The sequence below is a fragment of the Embiotoca jacksoni genome, unplaced genomic scaffold, assembly GCF_022577435.1.
Source record: "Embiotoca jacksoni isolate LCO1_2020_lvr unplaced genomic scaffold, fEmbJac1.0.p SCAF_2, whole genome shotgun sequence".
In the NCBI taxonomy this organism is placed as follows: domain Eukaryota; kingdom Metazoa; phylum Chordata; class Actinopteri; family Embiotocidae; genus Embiotoca; species Embiotoca jacksoni.
Window position 1 is genome coordinate 1,992,074 of NW_027185340.1, and position 24,528 is coordinate 2,016,601.

The 24,528-nt window shown below is 42.9% G+C and overlaps 3 protein-coding genes and 1 long non-coding RNA gene across 9 annotated transcripts in view; 3 read left to right on the forward strand and 1 right to left on the reverse strand.

Moving 5' to 3' along the window:
* Nucleotides 1-2,843: 2,843 nt before the first annotated feature.
* On the forward strand, nucleotides 2,844-8,401 carry hnrnpa3 (heterogeneous nuclear ribonucleoprotein A3). Of its 4 annotated transcripts, none has more exons than XR_011178443.1 (12): nucleotides 2,844-2,926; nucleotides 3,547-3,669; nucleotides 3,797-3,943; nucleotides 4,034-4,244; nucleotides 4,339-4,428; nucleotides 4,520-4,594; nucleotides 4,719-4,766; nucleotides 4,965-5,102; nucleotides 5,224-5,340; nucleotides 5,474-5,557; nucleotides 5,659-7,125; nucleotides 7,197-8,401. XR_011178443.1 is itself a non-coding variant. In XM_069153858.1 (11 exons), the coding sequence occupies exons 1-10, from the start codon at nucleotides 2,921-2,923 to the stop codon at nucleotides 5,539-5,541; spliced, it is 1,023 nt and encodes a 340-aa protein (XP_069009959.1). In that variant the 5' UTR covers nucleotides 2,844-2,920; the 3' UTR covers nucleotides 5,542-5,557; nucleotides 5,659-8,401. The 4 variants fall into 4 exon arrangements, 2 of the variants coding, with proteins under 2 accessions (XP_069009959.1, XP_069009960.1); XR_011178444.1 differs by having other exon boundaries at nucleotides 7,056-7,125; XM_069153858.1 differs by having other exon boundaries at nucleotides 5,659-8,401.
* A 602-nt stretch (nucleotides 8,402-9,003) lies between these two features.
* nfe2l2a (nfe2 like bZIP transcription factor 2a) lies at nucleotides 9,004-20,371 on the reverse strand. 2 transcript variants are annotated; one of them, XM_069153854.1, is made up of 5 exons: nucleotides 20,070-20,371; nucleotides 12,218-12,484; nucleotides 11,846-11,938; nucleotides 11,586-11,759; nucleotides 9,004-10,657 (listed from the first exon to the last, which is right to left on the reverse strand). In XM_069153854.1, exons 1-5 carry the CDS (start codon nucleotides 20,328-20,330, stop codon nucleotides 9,410-9,412), a joined length of 2,043 nt encoding a protein of 680 aa, XP_069009955.1. In that variant the 5' UTR covers nucleotides 20,331-20,371; the 3' UTR covers nucleotides 9,004-9,409. The 2 variants fall into 2 exon arrangements, with proteins under 2 accessions (XP_069009955.1, XP_069009956.1); XM_069153855.1 differs by lacking the exon at nucleotides 20,070-20,371 and adding an exon at nucleotides 15,195-15,435.
* Nucleotides 16,942-18,279, forward strand: LOC138200696 (uncharacterized). Its single transcript, XR_011178419.1, has 2 exons — nucleotides 16,942-17,196; nucleotides 18,004-18,279. It is a non-coding gene; the product is annotated as an uncharacterized lncRNA (long non-coding RNA).
* The window catches only part of agps (alkylglycerone phosphate synthase), a 28,043-nt gene continuing 23,264 nt past the window's right edge, over nucleotides 19,750-24,528 (forward strand). Inside the window, exons 1-2 of one of the 2 annotated variants that reach the window (XM_069153856.1) lie at nucleotides 19,750-19,979; nucleotides 23,678-23,767. In XM_069153856.1, coding sequence (XP_069009957.1) covers nucleotides 19,801-19,979; nucleotides 23,678-23,767 — 269 coding nt within the window. In that variant the 5' untranslated portion in view covers nucleotides 19,750-19,800. Of the gene's footprint in view, nucleotides 19,980-20,238; nucleotides 20,313-23,677; nucleotides 23,768-24,528 lie in introns of those variants that run through there. The other variant, XM_069153857.1, reaches the window with a different exon arrangement.

Consider the following 24,528-nt stretch of genomic DNA (forward strand, 5'->3'; position numbering starts at 1 on the left):
TGCAGCTGTTCATTTCTTCAACTTTCAGTAATGAACACACACAGTTGCTCCTCTATGGGCCAAAATACGTCTTTGTCGTGTACAAGTAGGTCAATCATCCATAAAATGTTTCAGAAATAAAAAATACATCAGTGTCAAAAGCAAAAGTACAGTTTTTCAGGCAGTGGATCATCATTACTGACACATTCATGTGTTCACCACATTTTCATGTTTGTCTGCTGATTCTAGCTCGTTATGTGTTATTGGTTCGACCCGTACACATTACAAGCTCATCACATTGGACACAGGATACTGGATAACAGCAATATTCAGTCCAACTATACACAGTAAACCTAAAATGATAGTACAAGTAGATCCTATTTGTACCTCAGTAAATGTACTTAATTCAATAATACATGACATGAATTCATCAAATTCTAATTCCTCACGTTTAATGAAAGACACTTTCAACTGTAATTTAAACTGTGATTCTTTTCTTCTTCATTGTTTTTTTTAAAAGATATCATAGAAATAGAAAAAAATATGTGTTGCAATGTGTGACAGTAAATGCAGTAGGATAAAAAGGAGCAAAACATGGGGGGGCTCTTGAATTTGAACTATGTACCGATCGTAAATACTCATCATTAACAGTGTCAGAAAAACATTAGCCTTTTTTATTGGGGCTGTATTTTCCTCACATACTACAATAAAGTTAATGACAGACATTGTCTAAACCATAAAACAGTCATATATTTGGAGATGCTGGTCAGCTTCAACAAGGCTCGGTAACATCTGGCCCATAGATCATACTTCCCCAATCAAGAGCCGACGTCACAGAGCTGGAAATACAGATGCATGTCCTGTTTCCACTGAGGCGGCTGAAAACAATTAGAATATTTTCATTCATAATCTGAGGATGTGTAGTCGGAGAAATGACTATTTACCACATACCATTAAAAAAAAAAGAAGAAAATTAGAAAGTTAACAAAGGGGATGCCCCTCAACGTACCGAGTAACGGCACAAAACCACCACGAGGCTTCACTTTTTGAGGGCATCATTTCTTGTGTTGTAAGTCTGAACACAATCTTTTTTGTTTTAGTGGGTGATGCTGATAAATGTGGGCTGGATGTGAAATCTAACGTAGGTTTACTGAGGCTTTCCGAAAAGTAAGATTCTGCTTTGTTTTTAATTGACGGATTAACATGTTTGGGTCTATTTAGACTCTTTGTAGTCGCCCTGTCGCTGTAATAATAAAAAAAAAAAGATGTGTAAAGTTGGACAAATACATCTATTGTAGCTGAAATGAGCTTTCTTTGTATATGCGATTATAATATTGGTTGCAAACACTGTAAATGTGAGACAAGGGAGTTTAGCACAACAAGAGAAGTGCATTAAGAACCAGGAACAGCGTGGCTCAATAGCTCTTGTGGTCACAGCAACACTCATGGTAAACTGAAAATACTGAGCATGCCTCATACCTCAAACCCACCACGGCCCCTCTGCCAAGCCCTTTTCAGATCATGTCTTGTGGGGGGACCATGTGGCTTTAAGAGCTTCATTCATTTTGTTTGCAGTGTTTACATGTTGCTCAATTACTTTAATTCCCACAAACTACACAGGTTCACAGGCTCCGCCACATCTGTCAAGCAACTACAGTGTTTGTTGTTTTCACCATGCATATATTTTATTTTTTGGGAACTAACAGCACGACAGTGGATCTATTTAAAATTCATTCTTCCATTTATGGTGGCCTGAGGTCTGCCTGAACAATGCCGTGTCCCTGGAGGACAATTGTTCAAGACATGTCTCTTTTTAACCAGCAGATGGCGCACATCATTATTTTAACTCCATGAAAAGAGGCAGCATGTAAAGGACAAATTGGACTAACTTTATACTTTAATTAGAAATGATCCTTGATAGATATAAAGATTTGTATAACTGTGTGTGCATGAAGAGTTAAAGTGATTTAACTGCAGTGATTCCTTTGTTATTCTTTGTTATGATGTTTTTTTGAGTAGGTAGAAGGAGATTTCACTCACGTTGCCTGGCAAAAAACAAAATAAGGAGTTTATTTTATGTCTATAGATGATAAGGACCTATGTAGAAATTCACAATGTAGTTATGCTCAAATTTATACAGATGCTTCAAAAGAACTAAGCTCACAAAATTGTTATTTCTTTCATAGTTCGCAAACAAATCTGGGATGGATTATCAGTGTTTACTGGGGAGATGCTGGAAATGTTATTTGCATTGCAATGGGTTGAAGACGTGAGACCTTTGACAGCAGTGAGACGTTCTGATTACAGTTTACAATTACACAGCTTTTCACAGCCATTCAGACGCGAGAGCAGATGTTTTAATAATAAATATATTAAAGTAAATAAAATAATAATATAATAAAACACTATAGTATAATTTAAATGATGGGACAAAGTCGGACGTGTTGTATGGATAAGAGCACATATAGTGCTGGAACTGAAGTAAATGAAATAGCTGACAAATGTGCAAAGAAAACCACAAATATGAATCAGATTGACATTAAAACAACCTTTAGTTAAAACAGAAATGGAGACCACAATCAAGCACAAGTTAAAAGATAGGCGGCGTAGCGAGTAAGACATATGATTAAGCATTAAATGGAAATACTGGAGTAAAGTGCAAGTAGCTTTAGATTGCACTTAAATACAGTACTTGAGTAAATGTAGTGAATTACTCTCCACCACCGACGACAGTATTTTATTTAAGATAGGATGGATAATCAGGGACAGGCTGCTTGACTTGGCTGCAGGTCGTTGTTTTGATCCGTCCTCCGGGGCAGCAGGGGGCGCTCCTGCACCGATCACGTGTGTTGCGCAGAAGAAGAGCGCGCGGCAGCAGCCAGCAGAGCGGTTTCATCACGCGACCTCCTCCCTCAGACCTCCGCCCGTGGACATCTGCAAAATGGAGGTGAGCTGCAGCCAAATGCTGCAAATTAAAACACGGTTCCTGGTGAAACTGCAGGAGAGCTTCGTGTCCTCTTCAGCGCGGAGGTGTTTCTGAATATTGTCGTGTTGTAAAGTCGCGGCTCCTCTGCAGCTTTTGATGCGTTCACGGTCCAGCGCTGCTCCCGTTAGCTGCGGCTAAGCTAATGCTTGACATGACTGACAGCTAACCGGGGCCGTTTCCGTCAGCTGTCAATCATTGATCATAATTCACAGAAGGGTTTTTATTTTGTTTTTTTTTGTATAGTCGGTGCAGCGTGTTTTATCAGCTCGTCCAAATAACGCGCAGCTTATTGTTGGCCGGGTGTCGCAGGCGGAGCTGCACGGCCTGCTGCTAACACCACCCGCTGCTAACACCACCCGCTGCTAACACCACCCGCTGCTAACACCACCCGCTGCTAACACCACCCGCTGCTAACACCACCCGCAGGATGGAGTCGCGGAAACATCCGAGCAGCAGCAGCAGAGTTTCACTCTGCAGAAACACGGCAGTGTTATGCAACACGCTTCAGGTTTCTACTACTGGCTCCCTGAGGAGTTGTTTACATGCAGTCATGTTGTTGTTGTTGTTGTTGTTTTTAACAGGACCGTGAAGCGAAGGAGCCCGAGCAGCTCAGAAAGCTGTTTATTGGAGGTTTAAGCTTTGAAACAACGGAGGAGAGTTTACGGGCCCATTTTGAACAATGGGGAAGTCTCACAGACTGTGTGGTTGGTATTTATTATTATTATTATTGTTTGTTTTGTGTCATTATCTGTAAACATCGTGCCAAAGAACACTGATAAATGTCCTGGTGCATCCAGACGCAGCAGCAGCTGACCTGTGTGTTGTTTCCAGGTGATGAGAGACCCCAACAGCAAGAGATCCAGAGGCTTCGGCTTCGTGACGTACGCGTCTGTGACGGAGGTGGACGAAGCCATGAAAGAAAGACCTCACAAAGTGGACGGCCGAGTGGTCGAGCCCAAGAGGGCCGTGTCCCGAGAGGTGAGACGATCGCTCCCGAACCGGAGAGCCGGCGTCTTCCCGTCTTTTCTTTTTTTTTTTATGGCCCGCTGACGCGCTCCTTGTTTTAAGGACTCGAATAAACCGGGCGCCCATCTGACGGTGAAGAAGATCTTCGTGGGCGGCATCAAGGAGGACACGGAGGAGTACCACATCCGGGAGTACTTCGAGAAGTACGGGAAGATCGAGTGCATCGACATCATGGAGGAACGCTCCACGGGGAAGAAGAGGGGATTCTGCTTCGTCTCCTTCGACGACCACGACACCGTCGACAAGATCGTCGGTATGTTGTCACGCCGACGTCGGAGCGAACCGACTGAACGCAACGCAGCGTGACGGCGTGTTGTTGTTGTTGTTGTTGTTGTTTTTTCCTGCAGCCCAGAAATTCCACACAATCAACTTCCACAACTGCGAGGTCAGGAAAGCGCTGTCCAAACAGGAAATGAGCGCCATCTCCAGCAACAGAGGTGAGCGCGCCGCGCCGCGCCGCGTCACGAAGACTCGCGTCACGTGTTGTTGTCACCGCAGACTTTAACCTGAAGCTTTCCTTCGGTTCAGGGAGGAGCGGAGGATCCGGAAATTTCATGGGCAGAGGTGGTAATTTTGGAGGTGGTGGCAACTTCAGCCGAGGTGGTTAGTATTTGTACATCGGAACAAAGTTCCCCCGGCACGAAGCTTCGTTTCGTCGCCTTCGTCAGATCCAACAAATGATTTGTTTTCACGCAAAAGATCCACATTTGACGGTTGTGTTTTTCAGGAGGCTACGGTGGAGGACGCGGAGGTTATGGAGATGATTTTGACAACGGTGAGCTGCTGTGAAATGTTGAAGACCGTCACTGTTTTGACATCATAAGTCAGATGAACTGCTGCTGCGGTTGTTTACTTCCACAACAACTGCGTTGTGTCTTTGGAGGATTCTTTCCCACAATGTCACGTTACGGCCGCGTGTTCGTTATCCAGCAAATAAGGTAACATTGCGTGTATGGCTTCGTTTCTTTTAAAGGTCCAGGAGGGAATTATGGTGGCGGACCAGGTTACGGTGGTGGCCGAGGGGGCTACGGAGGCGGTGGCCCGGGCTACAGTAACCAGGGGGGAGGATTTGGTGGCAGCTGCGATGGAGGTTACGGAGGTAACGATGGAGGTAAAAAAAAACAAAAAAATTAAAACTTTTTGACTTCAGAATTTAAATGAGCTCTCGAGATATAATAAAAAAAAGAAAACATGAACCTGAAATCAGACCGAAAACTAACTTTAATCCTCAGGATACGGAGGTGGTGGAAATTACAATGACTTTGGAAATTATGGTGGACAGCAGTCCAACTACGGACCGATGAAGGGAAACAACTTTGGTGGCAGAAACTCCGGTGGACCCTACGGGGGTGAGTTTTACCCTCCAACCGCTTTATTACAACCACGCTTCAAAAAAATGCCACACGGAGTAACGTCGTGATTTCTTCTGTTGAGTAACAAAACTCATTTTTGCGGGGGTTGGCGGGGGTCAATCCTTAACAGGTGGCTACGGCTCCGGCGGCGGCGGCGGCGGGGGGGGCGGAGGCGGCTACGGCTCACGCCGATATTAAAACACGTCATGTGTTGGTAAGTAGAATTCAGTTTGGCACCAGCCTCGTAGCACAGTACAGAGTGAGCCCATGAAAGTGCAGAATAACTATTTGTTCTATCCTGTATCCATTCAACAGGCTTCAGTTCTTAGCAGGAGAGGCGAGGAGGTGAGCAAAAGGAATTGTCAGGAAAGCTGCAGGTTACATTGAGGCAGTCATCTGAAAGCATTAGAGGAACACAAGTCAGACATTACTGCAGCTAAATCGGAGAAGTTTATGGAAGAAGGACTGTTTACGCAAGACATGAGTGCAGATGAAACCCTTCCTTCATTGTGATAGATGTTTCCCTACTGAGTCATTTTTTCCTTCTATGCGTCTGAAGTGTGTGTATTGTGCCTATGGTATCAGGGGTAAAGAGTGAATTGTTTCTTTTTTCTTTTCTTTCTTTCTTTCTTTTTTTTTTTTTTTAATCTAAAGTCAGTTCTAAATATCTTTTTATTTTTAATTTTTTTTTTATATATATATATAGATATATATATATATATCTATATATATACATGGGTTAGTTTTCTGCTGGCCAATTAATTGTTTGTCTTTTAACCTGGTTTTTGTCAAATAGCATAGTTACATGAGCCCGTAGATCCTTACAAATTTGTTCTTTTTGAAGTTATTATGATTGCTGAATTGCAAGTGTCACGTGTAATCTGATTTTTTGTATGTAAAGCACAGTGTGTAAATCCTTCACAGTACCAGTGTCAACAAATATAAGCAGTCTGGATTAGAATCAAGGGAATCCCTCACTCCTGTTCCCAGCAAACCGAATTTTAGATTGTTCCAATATTTTGATCAGTAGAAAAATACTGAATAAAAATTGTGTAGTAAAGTAACACGAGGTTCAGTGCATCATTGGTTCAGAAAAAGATTAATTTATCTGTTGCAAATAAGCCTGTCCAGAATTTTCCCAACTTGGGGAGTAAAATTTAAGACTTCTGTGGATGAATTATAGTGTGTGTATATATACATATTGTATGTATTTACTTGTAACCAAGGCCAACAAAAAGGGAGCTTTGGCTAGTCCTAGGGAAGGGCCCGGCCACCACATATGCCAGAGTTGAGCGAGTAGGAGTGTAACGGCCACAAGCACCTGCAGTCGGGCCCTCAGCATCGCTAGGGTGGAAGATTGCAGATGACTGTCAGACAGGACGTCTTCAGCCCCAGCACAGTGGACCAGTCAGCATTTTGAGAGAAGGGAGAAGGCAGCATCGAGCACAAGGACCATGGAGGAAGCTTGCAGAGCCCGGTAGTGAGCGTCTAGCCCTCTTTCAAGGCTAGCTAAACTCTCCAGCAGCTGCTGCTAGCGAAGAAAGACTAGGTCCTGGACACACTGGAGATCCTGTTGAGTCAGAGATACCGCAGAGTTTCCCCCCCGCAAACACTAGATTACAGACATTAACGAGAAAAGGGAGTGAGTATATCACAAAAGCTGACTTGAGAAGATGGAGCAGGTAAGAGTAACCACTTTGCTTGATTTACAGATGTGGAAAGAGGCATTCTCTTCTTGCTGAAAATCTGTAAAGACCTGATAACATGGAAGGTTCTGGATGGGTAAGACTTTTTTTGAAATATTATCCAAGGCTGCTCTTATTTTAATCTAATAGTACACATTGTGGTTGTAGAAAGTGCAAGCCGAGGGATCTTAAAAGGTCAATCGAGCAGGATGGCGTCCGGTATCTCTCCACTTTGACCAGAATCAGCTTTTGCCCTTCACCCCTCTGCTTTATACGCCCTGAAGGTACAATATGTTTTATTGTGCTTACTATCAGACAATTAGTTCAGACAAAGTTCGTAGTGATGAAACACTCTTGAGCAACCGAGACGTTCCCAATACAGCCCCGTTTGCAAATCATGTAAACTCGTATTTAATTGAAAATAGATTAAAGACGACGTTACAAATGTAGAAACAAAGATATTCTTTTGGTCTTTTATAAAAATATATTCTAAGTTTGAATTTGATGGCAGAAACATGGTGGAACATTTCAGAAAGATGGAAAAGCTCTCCGCTCTTTGTATTATTACTTCAAAGGCTGCTCAGTGAAGTCGTAAGGAAAAGGGCTGGTTTTCATAAAGGTAGCGATGGCAACTAACGGAGCTCCGAAGGGGTTAAATCTTTTTCACAAATCACAGAAGCATCTTCCAAAAAAAAAAAAAAAAAAAAAATGCAAGTAATATAAAAAGACAGCCTCCAACAACGGAGCAACGGTGGTCACGAGTTGAAACTGCTGGCAACAAACATGAATACTTGACTAGTCTCAAATGTTCGTCATCTGCATGCCGTCCAAGTGTATGAACAGATGGATTTCTCTTTAAGGGCCCAAAACCTTTTCAATAAAGTGCTGACTTTTTTTTGTAATCCTGAGTTCAAAACAAGTGTAGATTTATGGGGAAGTTTCTTGGTGCATATTCTAACCTGTAGTATTCATGGAATGAGGAATCACTTCAATCAACATCTACATAAAAGTAGATTTGTGGTTTTGGATCATTTTGATCTTTAAGATTTATGAATTGTTTCTTAAAATATTTTTGTTATTAACCATTGCCAAATTAAGTAGACATGTCTGTGTTGTACTTTCTAAAATTCCACGCAGGATGAGGCTACTCTGTCTGTTTTTATTTTTATTTAAAAGGTGTCTGTGGTTTCCTGACAGTTGCAGAATAGTTTTTTCACAGAGGAATATTGAATGACTGACTTTATGACCGAATAAATAATAAACGTGTTCTTTGCAAAGGCACAAAAGTGTCAATGAGCTATTTTGGTTTTTAAACTAAAGATGTAAATGGGATGTGTCACTTGTGTTTTCAAAATAAAAACATTTCAATGAGACGAGTGTTTTATTTTTCTGAAATGAAGACGAGGTCACCGAGCTGTAAATGTTTTTCTTTATTGTGTGGTGCAGCGTTTTATTGTTTGATTTGTTGTTCTGCTCCCTGCTCTAGTTTTCCGTGGGCAGAACATGAAAAGGTAGCGTCTGTGTGTGAAAGTGCATCCAGAGGGCACAACTGACTGCGTCGCCCTTTCCCTTTGAATACGCCTCCCCGGTGGGCCGTTGTGGAGTTGCCATGCCTGGTTTACGTTGTGCATACTCTACTGTCGCTCAACAATTGTGCTCTTTGTTGTGCGTCATGATGAATGCAGTTGGGTGTGATTCCTTTGGCCAGGCATCTCATGGAATTAAAAGATTTGGGTTACTGTACAAGCAAGCTCGCCTTAATGAAAGGCGAACACGCTTTACACCGACGACTCTTTTGTTTCACTACAAGATTCCATTTGTTTGCTGTTTTGTAAGTCCTTTTGTTGAGCATTTAAGTCAAGCACCGACTTGACGTGTGGTAAGCTCTGTAATCGGTCCTTCTATAGATCCATGTTGCGGGCTGTGGCCTCACTACACCGCACCATGTTCTGTTGTCAGAAACCAGGAGGCCATATAGCTATAGGAATAGTTTATTTAAAAGAACAGAAGTTGGGATTTAACACAAAAAAAAACTGGGCAATAAATCATAAAGGAAAAGTTATAAAATAAGTAACAATGATTGAAACATCATTAGCATACAGAAATATGATATATACAATATATATATATATATACACACACACACATACAGTAACATTTTTATCAATCTCAAAAGCAAGTGCTGCTTATATTTACAAACTATTGGTTAAAGAATCTGTGAGAGTACAAAAGAAGTAAAATATCAAAAATATTACAACATTCAAGAGAAGTAAGCAAAAACTATACAATAGTTCTGCTGGGCTGCTAAAACTTAAAGCTGAGTGACTACAAAGTTATTGCATAGTATACTATGATAATGCAGTACCATATTACAAAGGAGATTAGTGGTTGTCTTCGGTCTTGAAAGTCTTTTTAATACGAGGAACGAGAAAGATGCTGCCGTCAGTGGACTGCTGGAGCGAGTAGTCCGACGGAGAGTAGCGGTTCCCCTTCTCGTCTCTCAGCATGCCGAACACCTCCAGGTACAAGCTGCTGAGCTGCCGCTTCATTTGCTTCAGGTTCGTGATGTTCTTGCTCTTCTCGCTCAGCATATGCTCCTTCTCCTCCTTCAGCGAGTCCAGCTCACCCTCCAGACCCACGATGTTCTCCATCTTGCGTTTGCGGCAGTTCTGGGCGGCCACTTTGTTCTTGCCGCGGCGGCGGATGTCGCGGACCAGCGCCAGCTGGGCCTCGTTCAGCTGGTGCTTCGACATCATCTCGGTGAAGTCGTCGACGGGCAGATTGATGATCATGTCGACGGTGAAGGGGATTTTGAGGGCTTTGGCCCTCTGCTCGTCTCTGGAGAGACGTACGTGGGAGCGTTTCTTCTGCTTGTCTTTGGTGAAGGGAGCGTCGTCGTGACCGCTCTCCTCTGACGGCTCCACCTTGCGCTGCTTCGGATTCTTTTCCAGCTGCTGCGGCTGCCCGGTCGTCGCAGATACGCAAACTGCCGACTCCAGATCATCGGGTTGGAAATTTAACGAAAACATCTCGGAGTAGTCGGACTCTGCACTCCCGGGGTTGTGGTCCATCTCCTCCATGTCTGAATCACTGTACCCGAAGGACCCGGTTCCGTATCCAGACTTCCCAGGTGAACTAGCATTTGGACTCGCGTTGGAAGAGATCCCTGAATCTGAGTCGGGCACTTCTGCTGTCAAATTTAGTTTGCCCCTCTCGAACGCATCTCCGGGTGAGAGGCTGCGAAGGTCCATGGAAGTCAGGGGTGCCGTGTTCGGGACGTCAGACACGGCGCTACTTTCATTTCCTTCGAGGCCACTCTGAACGCTGCCCTCCTCCGGCGTAGCGGCGGGATAGAATATGTCGCAGAAACTTTCTGCACCGAAGTTTGCGTTTAACTGAGGAGCTTTTATTTTCATATGGCTGAGGTCGTCAGACGGAGCCATACCGGGAACAGAGCCATCAAACGAAGCCATGAACTCTGCAGGACCGACGTTTAAACTGTTTGTTTTCCCGTCTGGGACATTGGTCATCGGGTAAAAAGAGAAGTTCGGATTCTGTCCTTCAGGACTGTTGGGAAGAGGATAAGTCGTCGTCGCCAGTGTGTCCTCCATTTGCATGTTTAGACATTGCTAGAAGAAAGACCAGAAAGATGTAGAACCATTAATAAAAGGACAGTCAAGTCACATATCACAGTTAAAGTTGAAGCGTTTTCCAACATATGAAATGTGAAAATCTTCAGACAAATTGTACAACAGGAGGCTGCGTAGCACACGTTGAAAGTGGGATTATTTGTAATGATCTAACCGGTAATCCTCAAACATCGGAACCTGAGATATGTTGAAATAAGATTATCATTTACGGTTTAAACTGTTATCATCACTGAGCAGAGTTTGTGTTGGCGAGGCCATCGACCCATCCAGTTACTCCAGTCGACTGGTATTTCCCAGATAAATCCTGGTTGAACTGGTTGTATCTCAACGTATCTCACACTAACTAGATGCTCCCTGTTGCTTTTAAAGTCAACCGACCATTTTGATCTCCAACAAGCAGTTCACGAGAACCAAAACTAAATTCTACCCATTATCAGTCTCATCAGCAGTTTATCAGATCAAGTATTAAAATGCTATTTTATGATCAGGACTATAGTCCAGTCTATTGTGGTGAGGGCAATAAATGGCACATAGCTCCACCCATCAGCGAATGCAAATATGAGGTGCCTTGAAACCAAGCTGATAAAGCAGCTTCTGAAAAAAAACTACTCTGCACAAATCTTCACCTTTCAACTACTAAGCAAAGGTTTGAACAGAAACACACCCACTCACAATAATCTGCTGGATGAAGGTAGTCAACTGCCAAAGATTCTTTCAACAGATTTGACAAATACATAAATCAGACTGGAATGAGCTGTCTGCACCCGTCTCACATGTATGACGTCCCACTCACAGGACAAACAGAAAAAGGGTTTGTCCTCTAATGCCATGATCCTGCCATTCATGCATTCGTTGGGTGTTTGTTCCACAGCAAAGATCGCCGTGGGACTGAATCCCCGTTTTATACCTGCAGCTCAGGGAGGGACAACAGCTCCATCCAGGCCTGCTCCAAGTCCGGAGACATCCTCGGTGGCGGGGTCAGCTGACCGGGGGTGAGGACGGCCGGCGACAGAGCCGGCTGCTCGGGGGACATCATGATGGGGACAGCAACAGCAGGCGTGTCCAGGCAAACGGAAGGATTCTGTGGGACAAATCAGTTTTTTATACAACCGGAGGTCACGGCGGAGGCGGTTAAATCTGCGGTAATAATTTAGTCAACACGCTCACCTCTGACTCCTCTACAGGAAACGTCTCCGCCAGTAGCTGCAAACATTCATCAAAGGACATCGCACCACCGGTCTCCCCTGTGAAGCCGACATTCTGCAGCAGAAGTTAAAGCACGTTATTTCATTTACCGGCTGGCATCCGTGGTGGCAGATCGTCCTTTCAAAAGCAGCACATGATTTGATATTTATAGAGCTCAGGTCTCTGTAGAGTCGTTTCTGCAGCACACGACATCGATGCAAAACGACAGACCCACCTGTGCTTCTGTAATTATACCAGCAGAGGTGGTTACCTAGCTACACCGCCACCGGAGCCTATCGCATCAGGTGGGAGTGCTCCACCTCCGACATGAGTAATGAGGGCACGCGCTCGTACCTGCGTAACCTCTAGAGGTGTGACGGCCGACTGCAGCGGGGCGCCGGGTGGCGGCCGAGGAATGTACTCTCCCGTCTCCTCGTCCAGCTGCAGCTGGGCCAGCAGGGCCTTCTCCTCCTCCCGCAGCAGATGCAGCCTCTTCTCCTCCTCCAGCTCCCGCTGCCTCTGCAGCTCATGCTCCTTCTGACGGTGGTTGTAGTCGAACACCTCCCGCCTGGCGCCGAGATCGATGTCCTGCTTCCACAGTATGTCAATCAGGTCCATGTCCTGGAAGAGACAACCGCAGAGCGCTTTAGGGAGTCGGCGGCGGCCATGCTGTCCCGCACCGAGAATACGATCAACAACGTCCCTGCTGGGAAACGTGGCCGCTCCACCTGCCACACCCCGTCCCTCCGTATCATTCACAACAACACTGGCACTAATGTCAAGAGGGAGACGCTGCATGAATAATAAATGTTCTTCTCTCTTTCCCCCGTTGCCACCACGCACCAGCAGAACACACGGATGCTCATTCAATACTCTTTCCGGGGGAAGCAGTCGATTACACCGAGGTGTGAATTCCTTTGTCGCATTCAAACTCACAGTCGGGTATCTTTTACCAAAACATTCTCCATTTAAAATGATGGTTTAGTTTCCAGTTACTCTCAAAGAGAATTCAAATCTCGCACATATATTTAAGAACACAGGTAGTTTTAAAGAATCCAGTTTATCTTTGAGTTTGGAGAACACGTGATGAATCATATATGTAACCAAATATAATTATGAATGTTGATGTGTCGCTGGGTGGAATTACCAGCCTGGTTTCCCCAATTTCTTCCTTGCTATGTGTTCAAGTAAATAACAACAGCTGTTGATGACTAATCTTAGCACAACACTACAATAATCTCATCCTACATTTACACAGAACATTTGGAACCAGCGAACTCGGAGTAGTAATTTAATAGTGCTTCCTGTTGAGTTCCTGCCACAGTCCAAACAACATTTGCCTTTTTAAACAAGAATGTCTAAAGATAAATCATGCTGCTCTTTTAAGCAGAATGTATTTACAGAAGGAAGCCGTTTCTCAAGGACCTCGGGATGTTGCATAAAACCCAGACACTAGTTTCACCAGAAAACATGTGACTTGTTTGTTCCTCAGATTTGGGCATAAACAGCATCATAATACTCGGTTATATAGGCGGAGAACAGACGCAGCCTGGAGGACGCCGAGGGGAAAGAAAGCACAAAGCAGAACAATGCACAATAAAGAGGATGTGAAACTGTTGACAAAATGTGATAAGATGATGTTTTCTCATGAAAGGAAAATAAAGAGTGTGTCATTAACCTTTAGACACTAATTATAGTAGCACACGACATATTTTAAGACATTGTTGACAGTTTGTCTAACTACAACTGTGCCACTGCAAAATAAGAACCCACTAACCCTCTTTGCCTCAGTGTTGCATCAGAAGCATGACCACGGAGGGATTACACGCTACGAGGGCAGTCTACTATAAACCTGCCTCACCGGCCCAGAGGTGAGCACACGACCGCAAATTATGGCCTCGGCAGGAATGAGGAAGTTCACAGAAAAAGTTCGAGGTCGCTCGTGTTTTCTAAACTTAAAAAAAAAAAACACACAAAAAAACCCCACTTCTCTGTTAGTCACACTTTATAATCTCAGACGAGTCATACGAGTCCCTTGAAAACAATCACATGTCCAGAAAAAAAAGAAAAAGGTCTGTTGTTTACACAATGGAATTTGAATCGTGACTTTCACCGACACTGGAGAGTTATGATGTTATAAAATGTCACAGAGTCAAAGTTGACTTCTTCCACCAGAGTTTATTTAGTTTGTGATGAGAAGTAGATTGTGTGAATGTGGGCGTGTCACAGATCAGGTGTTCTGTCACAGATGTCACGAGACCCAGATTGGCATCGGAACAAGGAAACAAGCTGGGAAAAGTACTCCAATTTCCCAACATCTCTACCAGACTACAGTGACAGAGACACCAGCCAAACACGCCCTGGCTTTGAATTGGACACTAAACACACAGAGCAAACAACAACCAGCAGGAAATACAGGCTCCAAAACATATTTTGACAACAAGCCAATCTGATAGCTGATGGTTCCTCCAGCTTTTCGTGCCAGTTGTTCATTTACCTCTCAGCTCAAACACAAGGGCCTCAAAGAGGGACCTGCCTCTGGTGGGTTATTACACCTTCTTTCATCACATTTCACTGGACATCCACCCTTGACCAAGGATGATGAAACGCAGCTGCACGTGTTCCCAGACGGCCCTTCAGGCCTCCCATCACTCAACTTTGTACTTCCACTGAACCCTTTTACTCGTGACAGGTTTACCCCCAACGCAGAAGATGTCCGGGCCCCTTCGAGGCTTCAGTCAGACTACATGAACATATTTGGGAAGACAAGCCGGGCCTGTGGGGCTTTAACATGATGAAACACCAACAGAGGCAGCAGTGTTACAGAAGTCCTTCACTGTGGTGAGAAGCTTGTACTATATCAGATATGGTATCACATGCTTTAAGGGAGGGGGAGGAGAGGGAGGAGGAGGAGGAGGAGGAGGAGGGACAGTTACGAGAAACGGCTCCGGACAGTCCAGCTTGCTGTTTACCAAACTTGTCAGAATGAAAGAAACATTGCAGTTTTATTCTGAAAACCCCTGAAAGCTGTTTTATTTTTTAACCATAATATTAATTTGATTTCCTGTCGAGGAAGAACGTCACAAGTGGATGACTTGCAGAACTGAAAGTGTTACAGAGGGCAACCGGAACATCTCCAACTGAACACAGCCTCGCGCTGTGACAACATTTACGCGGATATTTGTACATGATAACGTCTTCACTGCGTCATGTCATTATGACACCGGGTGTCTTGTTTGGAACAGCAAACATGAAAAAGTTGGCCTGAAGTCTGTCTCCTTCAGTGAAAGTTGACAGCCGGTGTTAGTCCAGTCAGAAATGCCGTATTTACCTGTTGACTGGAACGCATCACCTCCGTCTCCATCATCATGGAGAAGCTGTCCGGCCGGAATAGAAACACACCTTCTGACTGCTGACTGGGTTTTAGTCCTCCAATGGCAGATTAAAATGGCGAGCGGTCCGGAGCCGATACGGTCCGTCGAAGCAGCTGAGCTTAGAGGGAAATAACGCTTCCTCCAAATCTAATGAACGTTACTGAACGTTACCGAAGCCCCGGCCCTGCCCACCGAGCTGCGGCGCCGGGATCGTCCCCCTCTCAGCGGCCTATGAGGCTGCAGATAACAGACCCCGTGTGTGCATGCGCGTGGAGGCCGGAGCAGATAGTGCAATTAAATTGTTACAAAAAAAAAAAAAAAAAAAAAAAAATTACATAACATATTTATGTGCGTTTCATTTTGAACATGCCTCAGATAAATAAACTACTCTTAATGAAAATACCAAACAGGGTTGTTTTTTTTAGCGGCGCGTGACGCAGCTGATGCAAAACTGCAACCTATTTCTATTTGAACTCCGTCATCAGGAGACTGTTGTTAGGTGCATAGCGCCCCCTGCTGCTGAGGGTGTCTGGTGTGGAGCTGGAGGCCCTGGGGCCCTAATGTCCCGTGGATCCACTGCTCACTCAGAAGAGCACTCCACTGCAAGTAAAAGCCACATATTCAAAGGTCAATTTAACAGTTCAGAACAGGTCAAACTCATCATTATGCAGAACAACCGCTGCCAGTGCAGCCTAAGATGTTTTATTTCATCATCATTATAATGTCTTGACATTAATTGGTTGAACTGGAGCTAATTTGAACTGATACCTTTTGCATAGCATAATCTCGAGGATTGATTTGTGTTTTATTTGTTTATCAAATAGCCTATTTTGTATGGAAAACCGTAATCTGCAGTAACAGACAACTGCAGGTGTTAAATAAGTGTAGTAAAACATACAGTACAATATGCCCATATACTTTATGATATAGTTAAAGTGAGATGGAGGTGGTCCAGTAAAGTAGGTCAACCTATAGTTCATGAAAAAGGTTTATACTTAAAGCCACAGCTGGGTGTATAACAGGTAGTACTATTAACATGATTTACTCGTAAGATGTACATTTACTGAAGTATTACACTAAAGTATAATAATACTGGTGCTGTAGCTCAATCAAAAAAAACCAACAACAGTAAAACGTGTCTCCATTACAACATGGGCTACTACTTAAACATGAATGCTATCAGTAATGATAATCCAGGAATACAATGTGGAGTAATGCTTTGAAAAGGACATTCTCCACAGAGACTACTTTCCACTTGTTGATAACACGTTGAACTTTGACTAAGATCTGAACACAGACCTTTGGTAATAGTGTTGTTGTTTATTTACTATTTTCCTATGAAGGAATAGTAACTTCTCTCATGATCGTGGACAGGACAGACACCTTACCATAAACTTCAGCGGATCCAAGATCATTTAAGAAAGTGGTTAAGAGTCATACAGTCTGACAGTTAATGAAATGTTGACCAGTCTGACACCTCAGTGAAGTCAGAAGTCAGATCGAGCTGTAATTAAGTGTCTTTTGAAATATGTCAGGATAATAAGACCGACTTGGTCCTGCCTGTGGCACCTATCTGTAAAGAACCTCACACTGGTGCAGCTCACTGTGCCACTGCGTGAAATTACACTAAAACAGCCTATTTTTTCCCCCTCTCGTGCGCGCTCATGAGCACGCGTTCACGTTTGGCAGCTCCACGTCGACATTCTTCCAGCTGCATATAGTGAACTGCACAGCGCTGGGGGAAGAAAAGGTAAAAGCGGCGGTGGCCACCTTACGATTGGAGCGCTGCAAGTCCGCAGACGGACATCAACCGCTGAGAAAAACAGGCGTTTGCATTTTGAATGTCCAGCCTCGGTCCGCCGTGTCCTCGGCTCCATTTCTGCCTTTGCATTTTGTGATCAAGACTATTTGCCCCTCGTGTTGGATTGCAGCTGGTCCCCTTGCGTCTACCTATATCAGGTACAGTATGACTTGCAGGACTTGGTTTACCTTGATCATTTTACTTTTGACGGAAATCATTGTCCATATTGTGATTTAGTCATGGCACTATTTGTTTTGTTACATTATTTTGCACTTGTGAAGTTGCTGTCAGTTGATTGCAGATGACGTCTCCTAACTACCTTCAGACTGATAGAACTTAATACTCCTGGAGCTCAGCTGCCCTTCTGCCCTTCCGCTCATCGCTATCATATCTATCTCTATTGTTCAGTGAAAAGCCCATTCCCCAGGGCCTGTTCAATCCTTAACGTTGTGTAAATGCAACAGGTAGAGTGAATGACAGCCCGGCACAGGAGTGAAATAATCCCAGCAAAGAAATCGGCAAAAGTGTAAACTTCAAACATGTCAGCCAGATTAGTTAATGTGTCAACTTTCAAACCTGACCAGATGGTCAGGTTTGAAGAGGTAAGTAAATATATTTTAGGATCATTTTTTTGGGGGGGGAGGGGGCGGGGGGGGGTGTACTACAGGACCAACAATGGCACAAATGATATTTAGCCATTTAATAATCTCTGCATAGATCTGATAATGTGTAAAAAGACTCCACCCGGCCTGCTTTACCTGTGACTCTAGGGAGGGCCCACCACACAGCAAGGCTTTCTGTAGGCCCTCTTTGAAGCATCAGGCCTACACTTCTTACTCTATAGTCTTTTGCAAATTACACCAATTTCCAGTCCTATATAGTTTAGATTGGAGTGAACACAATGAAAAGAGATGATACAACATGGCTGTCCTGTTTTTTTGCTTGCTTTTTGTGCCTTGCTGCAGGTTAAAAGGAGCACCGAGTCATGAGGAGGATAAGGTTCCACACAAGGACAGACCTATGAGGTGGCACTGTGGCTTTCCAAATAAAGTTCTGTGATACACTCAGACTCTAATTGCCTGCAGTCAGTGCATTACAGAACTTTGTTTTGGGAGTAAAAAACTTTAACCGGCGGGAAGTGAATCCTCAAACATCTGGATATTTTAGTTTACAGCATTATTGAAATGTTTGTCTTTAAAAATGACAATTTTCTCAAATAAAGTTTTTCTGTATTTTACACATTTTTCCGCCTCTGTTCCATTTTTTTTCATTATCGTTTAACCGTTTGCTTTCCACAATATTGTTGCTTGTCATTTATGCACTATAACTTTGTGTTGAATCCTCACTTAAAGCGAGCCTCTGTGTAACATATGGAAACACAAGCCACGCTGGTGAGGTGAGGCAGAAAGGTAAACAGTGCTGTCACTCCGTTTCACGTAACTGTATTTTCAAATCCACGTCATGAAGATTACACAAGGAATTTTTATAATGTAATAAATGCAAAAAGTCGGATAAACTGCCGAATTTTGGACACAATGCAATTAAAAAGGTTTAGTGTCAATCTACACATTTATTATCTGGGGTTTACCTTATCACATTTACAAAAATACAGACTACAGTATAAATTTAGGTAATTCTGATGTTAAGCTCTCAGCTATGATTAATTGTATGTTACTACTTTTGGTCCTCTGTTCAAATTCTTGCATTATTCGGAGCGCCCATGTATATTTTCTTTTTACCTTATAAACTGTTGAATATACCAAGCAGGAAACTAGAAGGCTTCAATGCCTTTTCTACTCTTTAAGCAAAATGACTATAAATTCCAGTCTCAGCAGTCAGTGGACCATATATGCAACGAGGCCTATAGCACACTGCAAAGCATGCTGGGAAATGCGTTAAATGGTGCATTCCAGTGCTTCTGGTCAGTTCTACTTCACAAAGAAATAGGAACTTGTCATTTGTATAACTGTGTGCTATTTTTTGATTTGAGGGTTGTACAAAAAGACTAAAAACATACAATAATGACCCTTTTACTCTGAATCCTACCATAATTACAAGCAGAATGTGTCATTCCCTCATATTTGCACTGACCTCAATCCATGCACAGAAACCCGTCCCTTAAACATATCTGATCAACGGTCTCAACTCAGGATACTTTTCTTGTTATGAATTCATCCGCTGATTCATTTGATGGGTCCTAAGGTGAAAAAAATGCCCAGTGCATATTTTGTTTGAACTGTTAATTGTCTAATCAATCGATTTACTGTTTTAGCTCTAATCTGGCCCAATAACAATTTAACAAAACAAAACAAAAATAACAATTTATAATATCTATCATATGGTATTATGTTGTAATCCGTGGTGGAATGTAACTAAGTACATTTTTCTCGGGTACTGTACTAAAATACAAATTGAACTATTTCCATTTATACAACTTTACAGGCTACTTCTCCTCCACTATATCTCAATGGTAGGTTTTGTACTCCATTACAATTCACTGACAGCTTCAGTTACAATTGGTCAGGTCCTAGTAAAGGACCTGAATACTTCTTCTTACAATTAATATCGTCGTTTCTTTCTTTCTTTCTTTCCCACCGGAGAATTCTGTAATTCTTTTACATTCACCGAGGTTTGCCACTTTTGCGTAATTCGTGTGGCCCGAGTATTTCCTACGGGCCGTGAACGCAGCGCGCTCCCCCGGCCTGACCTCTGACAGCCGCCCGGATGGATCCGCTCCCTCCCGTCACAAACACGGAAGCAGCATGGCGTCCGACGGCAGCCCCGACAGGCGACGGGTCGCGCAGCAAAGACTGAGTATAATCGCCGGACATTTACGGAGACCGGGGGACCGGGACTCGGCCGTCGCAGCCGCGGAGTGCAAAGCCCCGGAGACCAAGCCAGAAGTGTCCGGCGGCGAGGGGAAGACGGTTCCGAGGAGGAGGTGAGGTACACGGCTGTGATGGTACGGCAGGACAAGGGTCCGTTCTCTGTGGCTCCGGCTGGATATTAAGTCAAACATTTAGCGACTTACCAGCCCGACCGGAGCCGTCTGGGCGGCGTGCAGCGCCGGGCTGGCGGTCCTCTCTCCTCCGAACCAAACGAACCGAGAGCCGCAGCTGGAGCGGACGGTCGTTAGCCTGCTAGCTAACGTTCCTGAGCTGTCTTCGGGGTGGGTGCGGCTGGGAGTCGGTCCGGTCCGGTCCGGTCCGGTCCGGTCCACTTTCTCAAAGTCCCCCGGAGCCTTTCTTCGTTTCTTTGGTCGTGAGACAGCGAGGTAGTAAAAGCCCAACATAAGAGTTGAACTGGAAATGGCTGCTCTTTCGGCGTTTAGTGATGCCCCGGTTATCCGAGTCGATTAATCGAAGCTTTAAGTAGCTGCTATTTGTCGAATAGTTGTTACTTTAAAGTAGTTACTGTTACTGTAACTATTACTATTAATGTTACTGTAATTGCTACTGTTACTAACTATTACTGTTACTGCTACTGTAACTATTGCTGTTACTGTAACTGTTGCTGTAACTGTTACTGTAACTATTACTATTAATGTTACTGTAACTATTACTGTTACTAACTATTACTGTAACTGCTACTGTAACTATTGCTGTTACTGTAACTATTAATGTTACTGTAACTGTTATTGTAACTGTTACTGTAACTGTTAATGTTACTATTACTGTAACTATTACTGCCACTGTAACTATTACTGTTACTGTAACTATTAATGTTAATGTAACTGTAACTATTAATGTTACTGTAACTGTTATTGTAACTGTTACTGTAACTGTTAATGTTACTAGTACTGTAACTATTACTGCTACTGTAACTATTAATGTTACTGTAACTGTAACTATTACTGTAACTGTTACTATTAATGTTACTGTAACTAACTAACTGTTACTGTAACTGTTACTATTAATGTTAATGTTACTGTAACTGTAACTAACTGTTACTGTAACTAACTGTTACTGTTACTATTAATGTTAATGTTACTGTAACTGTAACCATTAATGACGCATTATGTTTCCTTCTGCTCTGTTGTTCAATAACTACGCTGAGTGCTGTATTTCGGCTCGTGACCTTACTAGAGTAGATGTTTTAACAGCTGATTGTTTGACTGAATGAGGTCTGGTCATTTATTAGGACATACTTTTGGGGAAATAAGCATTTAATTTGCGTCTTAACATCAGTCTATGGAGACAATGAAAGTTCTGTTCCCTGTGTTTGTCTGATTGGTCAGGACAAGTGGTGGTCTGACTTCCAACCTATTGGCAGCTCAGCTCCTCTTGAGGAACCGGCACCAGTCTGAGCTGACATCTAGCGTCAGTCTGAGATAACAGCAGCGGCAATTGTACATTGTACAATCAGAAGTATGCTGCATTTGGCCTTGTGAATTGCATCATGTCCTGTTTTGGCCAATATGACACTGATAACAATCAGCTGTTAAAACATCTACTCTAGTAAATATTATGTCTTCTACTCCAGTCTGTTTTGCCAAAGGAAATGCTGTTGAAAAAGCACTAAAGGCGGTTTAATGGTTAAACACTCAGTGGGTTTGTCCATCAATACAATCACAGTAGGTTAGGTTAGGTTAGGTAGTTACTTTATTAATCCCCGAGGGGAATTTTTTTCGCTACAGCAGCATACAGAAGCAATAAGATAATAATAGAAAAGCAATAAAATAGCAGTAAAAAATATAAAATATAAAATGCACAGTATATACAGTACAGTATATATCTATATATATTATATACAGTAATAGTTCAGTCAAAGGATTTCATGGGGAATAGTGCAACCCTTCTTGATGCCACCTTTCTTGCGTGTTGAGTTCAGTTCTTTCTAAAGGATCCTGACTTGCAGGTTATGTTGAGTCTCCAGAAGCCAAAGCTGAAACCAGCACTGGTGCAGTTTTAAAAGGATATTTACTTGTATTATTACTTGTATATAAAATGCATAGTTGTTCTAGTTATACTATTCACTGAAGCCTGCATGCCACATATTCACAGCAGATTGACATCTAACAGAAAACGTATTTCCAAACTGTGGGCGATTTCCTTCCCCAAATCAGTGCATATTTGATTTGATTGTAGAAACCTCAGTCTATATTGAAAAAGGTTTTAAATACCCAGTGTCTTGCAAGTTTAAGATAGTTATTTACACGTAGAAAAGAGGGAATTTCCTTTCTGCATTCGAAGCTGCTGCATTATTCTGTCAGATTTTTGGGGTTGTAAAGTTTCTAAGCTCCAGTTGTTCACCATCAATTTGTTATATCCAAAATAAGTCACGTCAAGGCAGTTTTATTCATAAACTGCTCAAAATTATAAATCACATTCCCCTCACTGTCTATAAAACATGTCAGCCCTTATTTTTAAACCAGATCTTGCTCATAAACTCAAAAAAAAAAAACATTAAGGGTAAAAAAAACAAAAACGGTAAAACCTGAGGAGGAACAGCCGAAGATGATCCCACTTCAAGGATGGACAGACATGCAACAGATGTTGTGTGTGTAGAGTCTGAGTCACACACCCAGGAAGCAGCTCTGCTTATCAAAAGAAATTAATCAAGACCTACTGTTGTGCCTTTGAACAGAACATTTTCATACAGACTGAGATAGTTATGTTGGTAAATGTGTGAAAGTTTGTAGTCTGTATTCACCAACCTTTACAAACACTTGCATCATTTATTCACACATTTTTATTCAGTATGTTCGGCAGCAACAGGATTCATCAAAGTGTGACTCAAATGTGTCACCCTCACGTAATTCATCGGAAGCTCCATTTTGTCAGGTTTTAATCTTAATCATGTTTTCTACTCCACTGTTAGCCTCCATCCCGAGTACCCGTGAGTTATTGTGGATCTGTCTTCCTGCAACGAGTCTTAAGCACAGCACTCATGCTTTGTGCAATATTAGAGCAAAGACAAGGATCCATCATCTGTGCTTGTTAAGCAGTTATTATATAGAAATATCCCTCAACAGTAACAGAACAGCAGCGTTTGTTTGAGAAATTCTGCGTCTTTTTTTACAAGCACAACCATCTTTATAATCTTTGGCTACTTCTCCCCGAGTGGTTTCATGTTTTTACAGCAAGGAATAGAAAGTGTGGCTCATGTTTATTTGCCATTTAAGTAATCAGTGCAATCTTGTTACTTTACACATTTGGACCTCATCGTAAAACCGGAGCATTATTGACATAAATGTAGAATACTTTTAACATGTTCCATTGAAAACAGCTGAGGCAGTTTTCCTCCTCTGCCGATGGATATGTTGCTAGAACACTTTACTATGTGAGCAGTGCGTTTATTGAAGGTGTGCCGGACTTCACCTCGGATGAATGGAAAGGCTGTAAATGAAATTCAGAGAGTATGATGCTTTCTCTCGGTGATATTCTTGATGTCTGGTCGTTCAAATATCAGCATGAAGTATCAGATTGTCAGGAAGGACTTTCCTATTTTGTCTTGAGGAAATTGCAAATGCCAAACCTGTTGTGAGATGGCAAGTTGAGAATACACCAAGTGTCCCTCCTCAGGGAAACCTTAACACGTGTTTTGGTAACTTCCTGTGATGATGGTATTTCATGTCATGTCTAAATTGCAGAGTATTACTTGTTATCCTAACCTGTGGCAATGTTTATTTTTCCACAGGCAGGAGATTATGAAGTGGAATGGCTGGGGATACAGCGATTCGAGATTCCTCTTCAATAAGAAAGGCCAAGCAGAATTTACTGGCAAAAGGTAAAGTGTAATAACGCCCACTGCTCTTACAGCTGATTCTTATCTGTTGAAGATTTAGTAAAAACAATGAAGTGTCCCCCGCTGCCTCTAATCTTGTTTTAACCACAGTTTTAAGCTTCAGCATTTGTTGTGTTTGTGGGACTTGAGGTTGAAGTTATGCATTGATCTTTTTTACAGCCCTTACTTTGAAATCAGTTGCTGCCTCCCTCCTACGCTCACAACAATGTGGTGCTACTGCCACCTAGTGTTTGGCATTTAAACTGTTCATTGTCATCTGAGAAGGTCAATGCTTGTGATTTTCAGCAGACAAACTCGGGTCCTCATGAACACAAATTACTTTCCAGTCTGTTCAAAAATGGATCATATTATGCAGGGAATTATTTATGTGTCTCTAGGGAGATCAAATAATGTTGGAGGAAAAAAAGTTTAGTTTTAATGGTTGCTGGTGTCCAAAAAAAGCATATTCTCCTCAGTCTGACTGAATATTCAGTTTACAGCCAGAAGAGTATCTCTGTTCACACCTTGTCGATGCCTCCCATCAGTAGAGCGCAAGTGTACGTGTCCTGTTTTTGTCGTTTTCACTTGCTTGTCAGACAGTTAAAACAGAGAAGTGGCGCAGCGTGCACTAGGGTGTATTTTGAGCTAAAAAGGATGTTGCATAGCAGATTGTCGCCTCCTGTGAAAGTGCTCGCCACACAATGCACCGTGTCCTCCCAACTAAAACGCTTCCTGGCTGCTGTACAGAAACCGAGGCGGGGCGG

What these genes read in the sequence shown, in the direction of transcription:
- hnrnpa3 (XM_069153858.1), top strand. An exon ending in TGGCAACTTCAGCCGAGGTG is followed by an intron (nt 4,595 to 4,718) that starts GTTAGTATTTGT and finishes TGTGTTTTTCAG; the next exon opens with GAGGCTACGGTGGAGGACGC. An exon ending in TGGAGATGATTTTGACAACG is followed by an intron (nt 4,767 to 4,964) that starts GTGAGCTGCTGT and finishes TTTCTTTTAAAG; the next exon opens with GTCCAGGAGGGAATTATGGT.
- nfe2l2a (XM_069153854.1), bottom strand. Translation starts at nt 20,330, where the DNA reads ATGTTGGGCTTTTACTACCTCGCTGTCTCACGACCAAAGAAACGAAGA. An exon ending in AGACGGCTCCGGTCGGGCTG is followed by an intron (nt 12,485 to 20,069) that starts GTAAGTCGCTAA and finishes TGTCTCTTCCAG; the next exon opens with GACATGGACCTGATTGACAT. An exon ending in TTCCTGTAGAGGAGTCAGAG is followed by an intron (nt 11,760 to 11,845) that starts GTGAGCGTGTTG and finishes TTTGTCCCACAG; the next exon opens with AATCCTTCCGTTTGCCTGGA.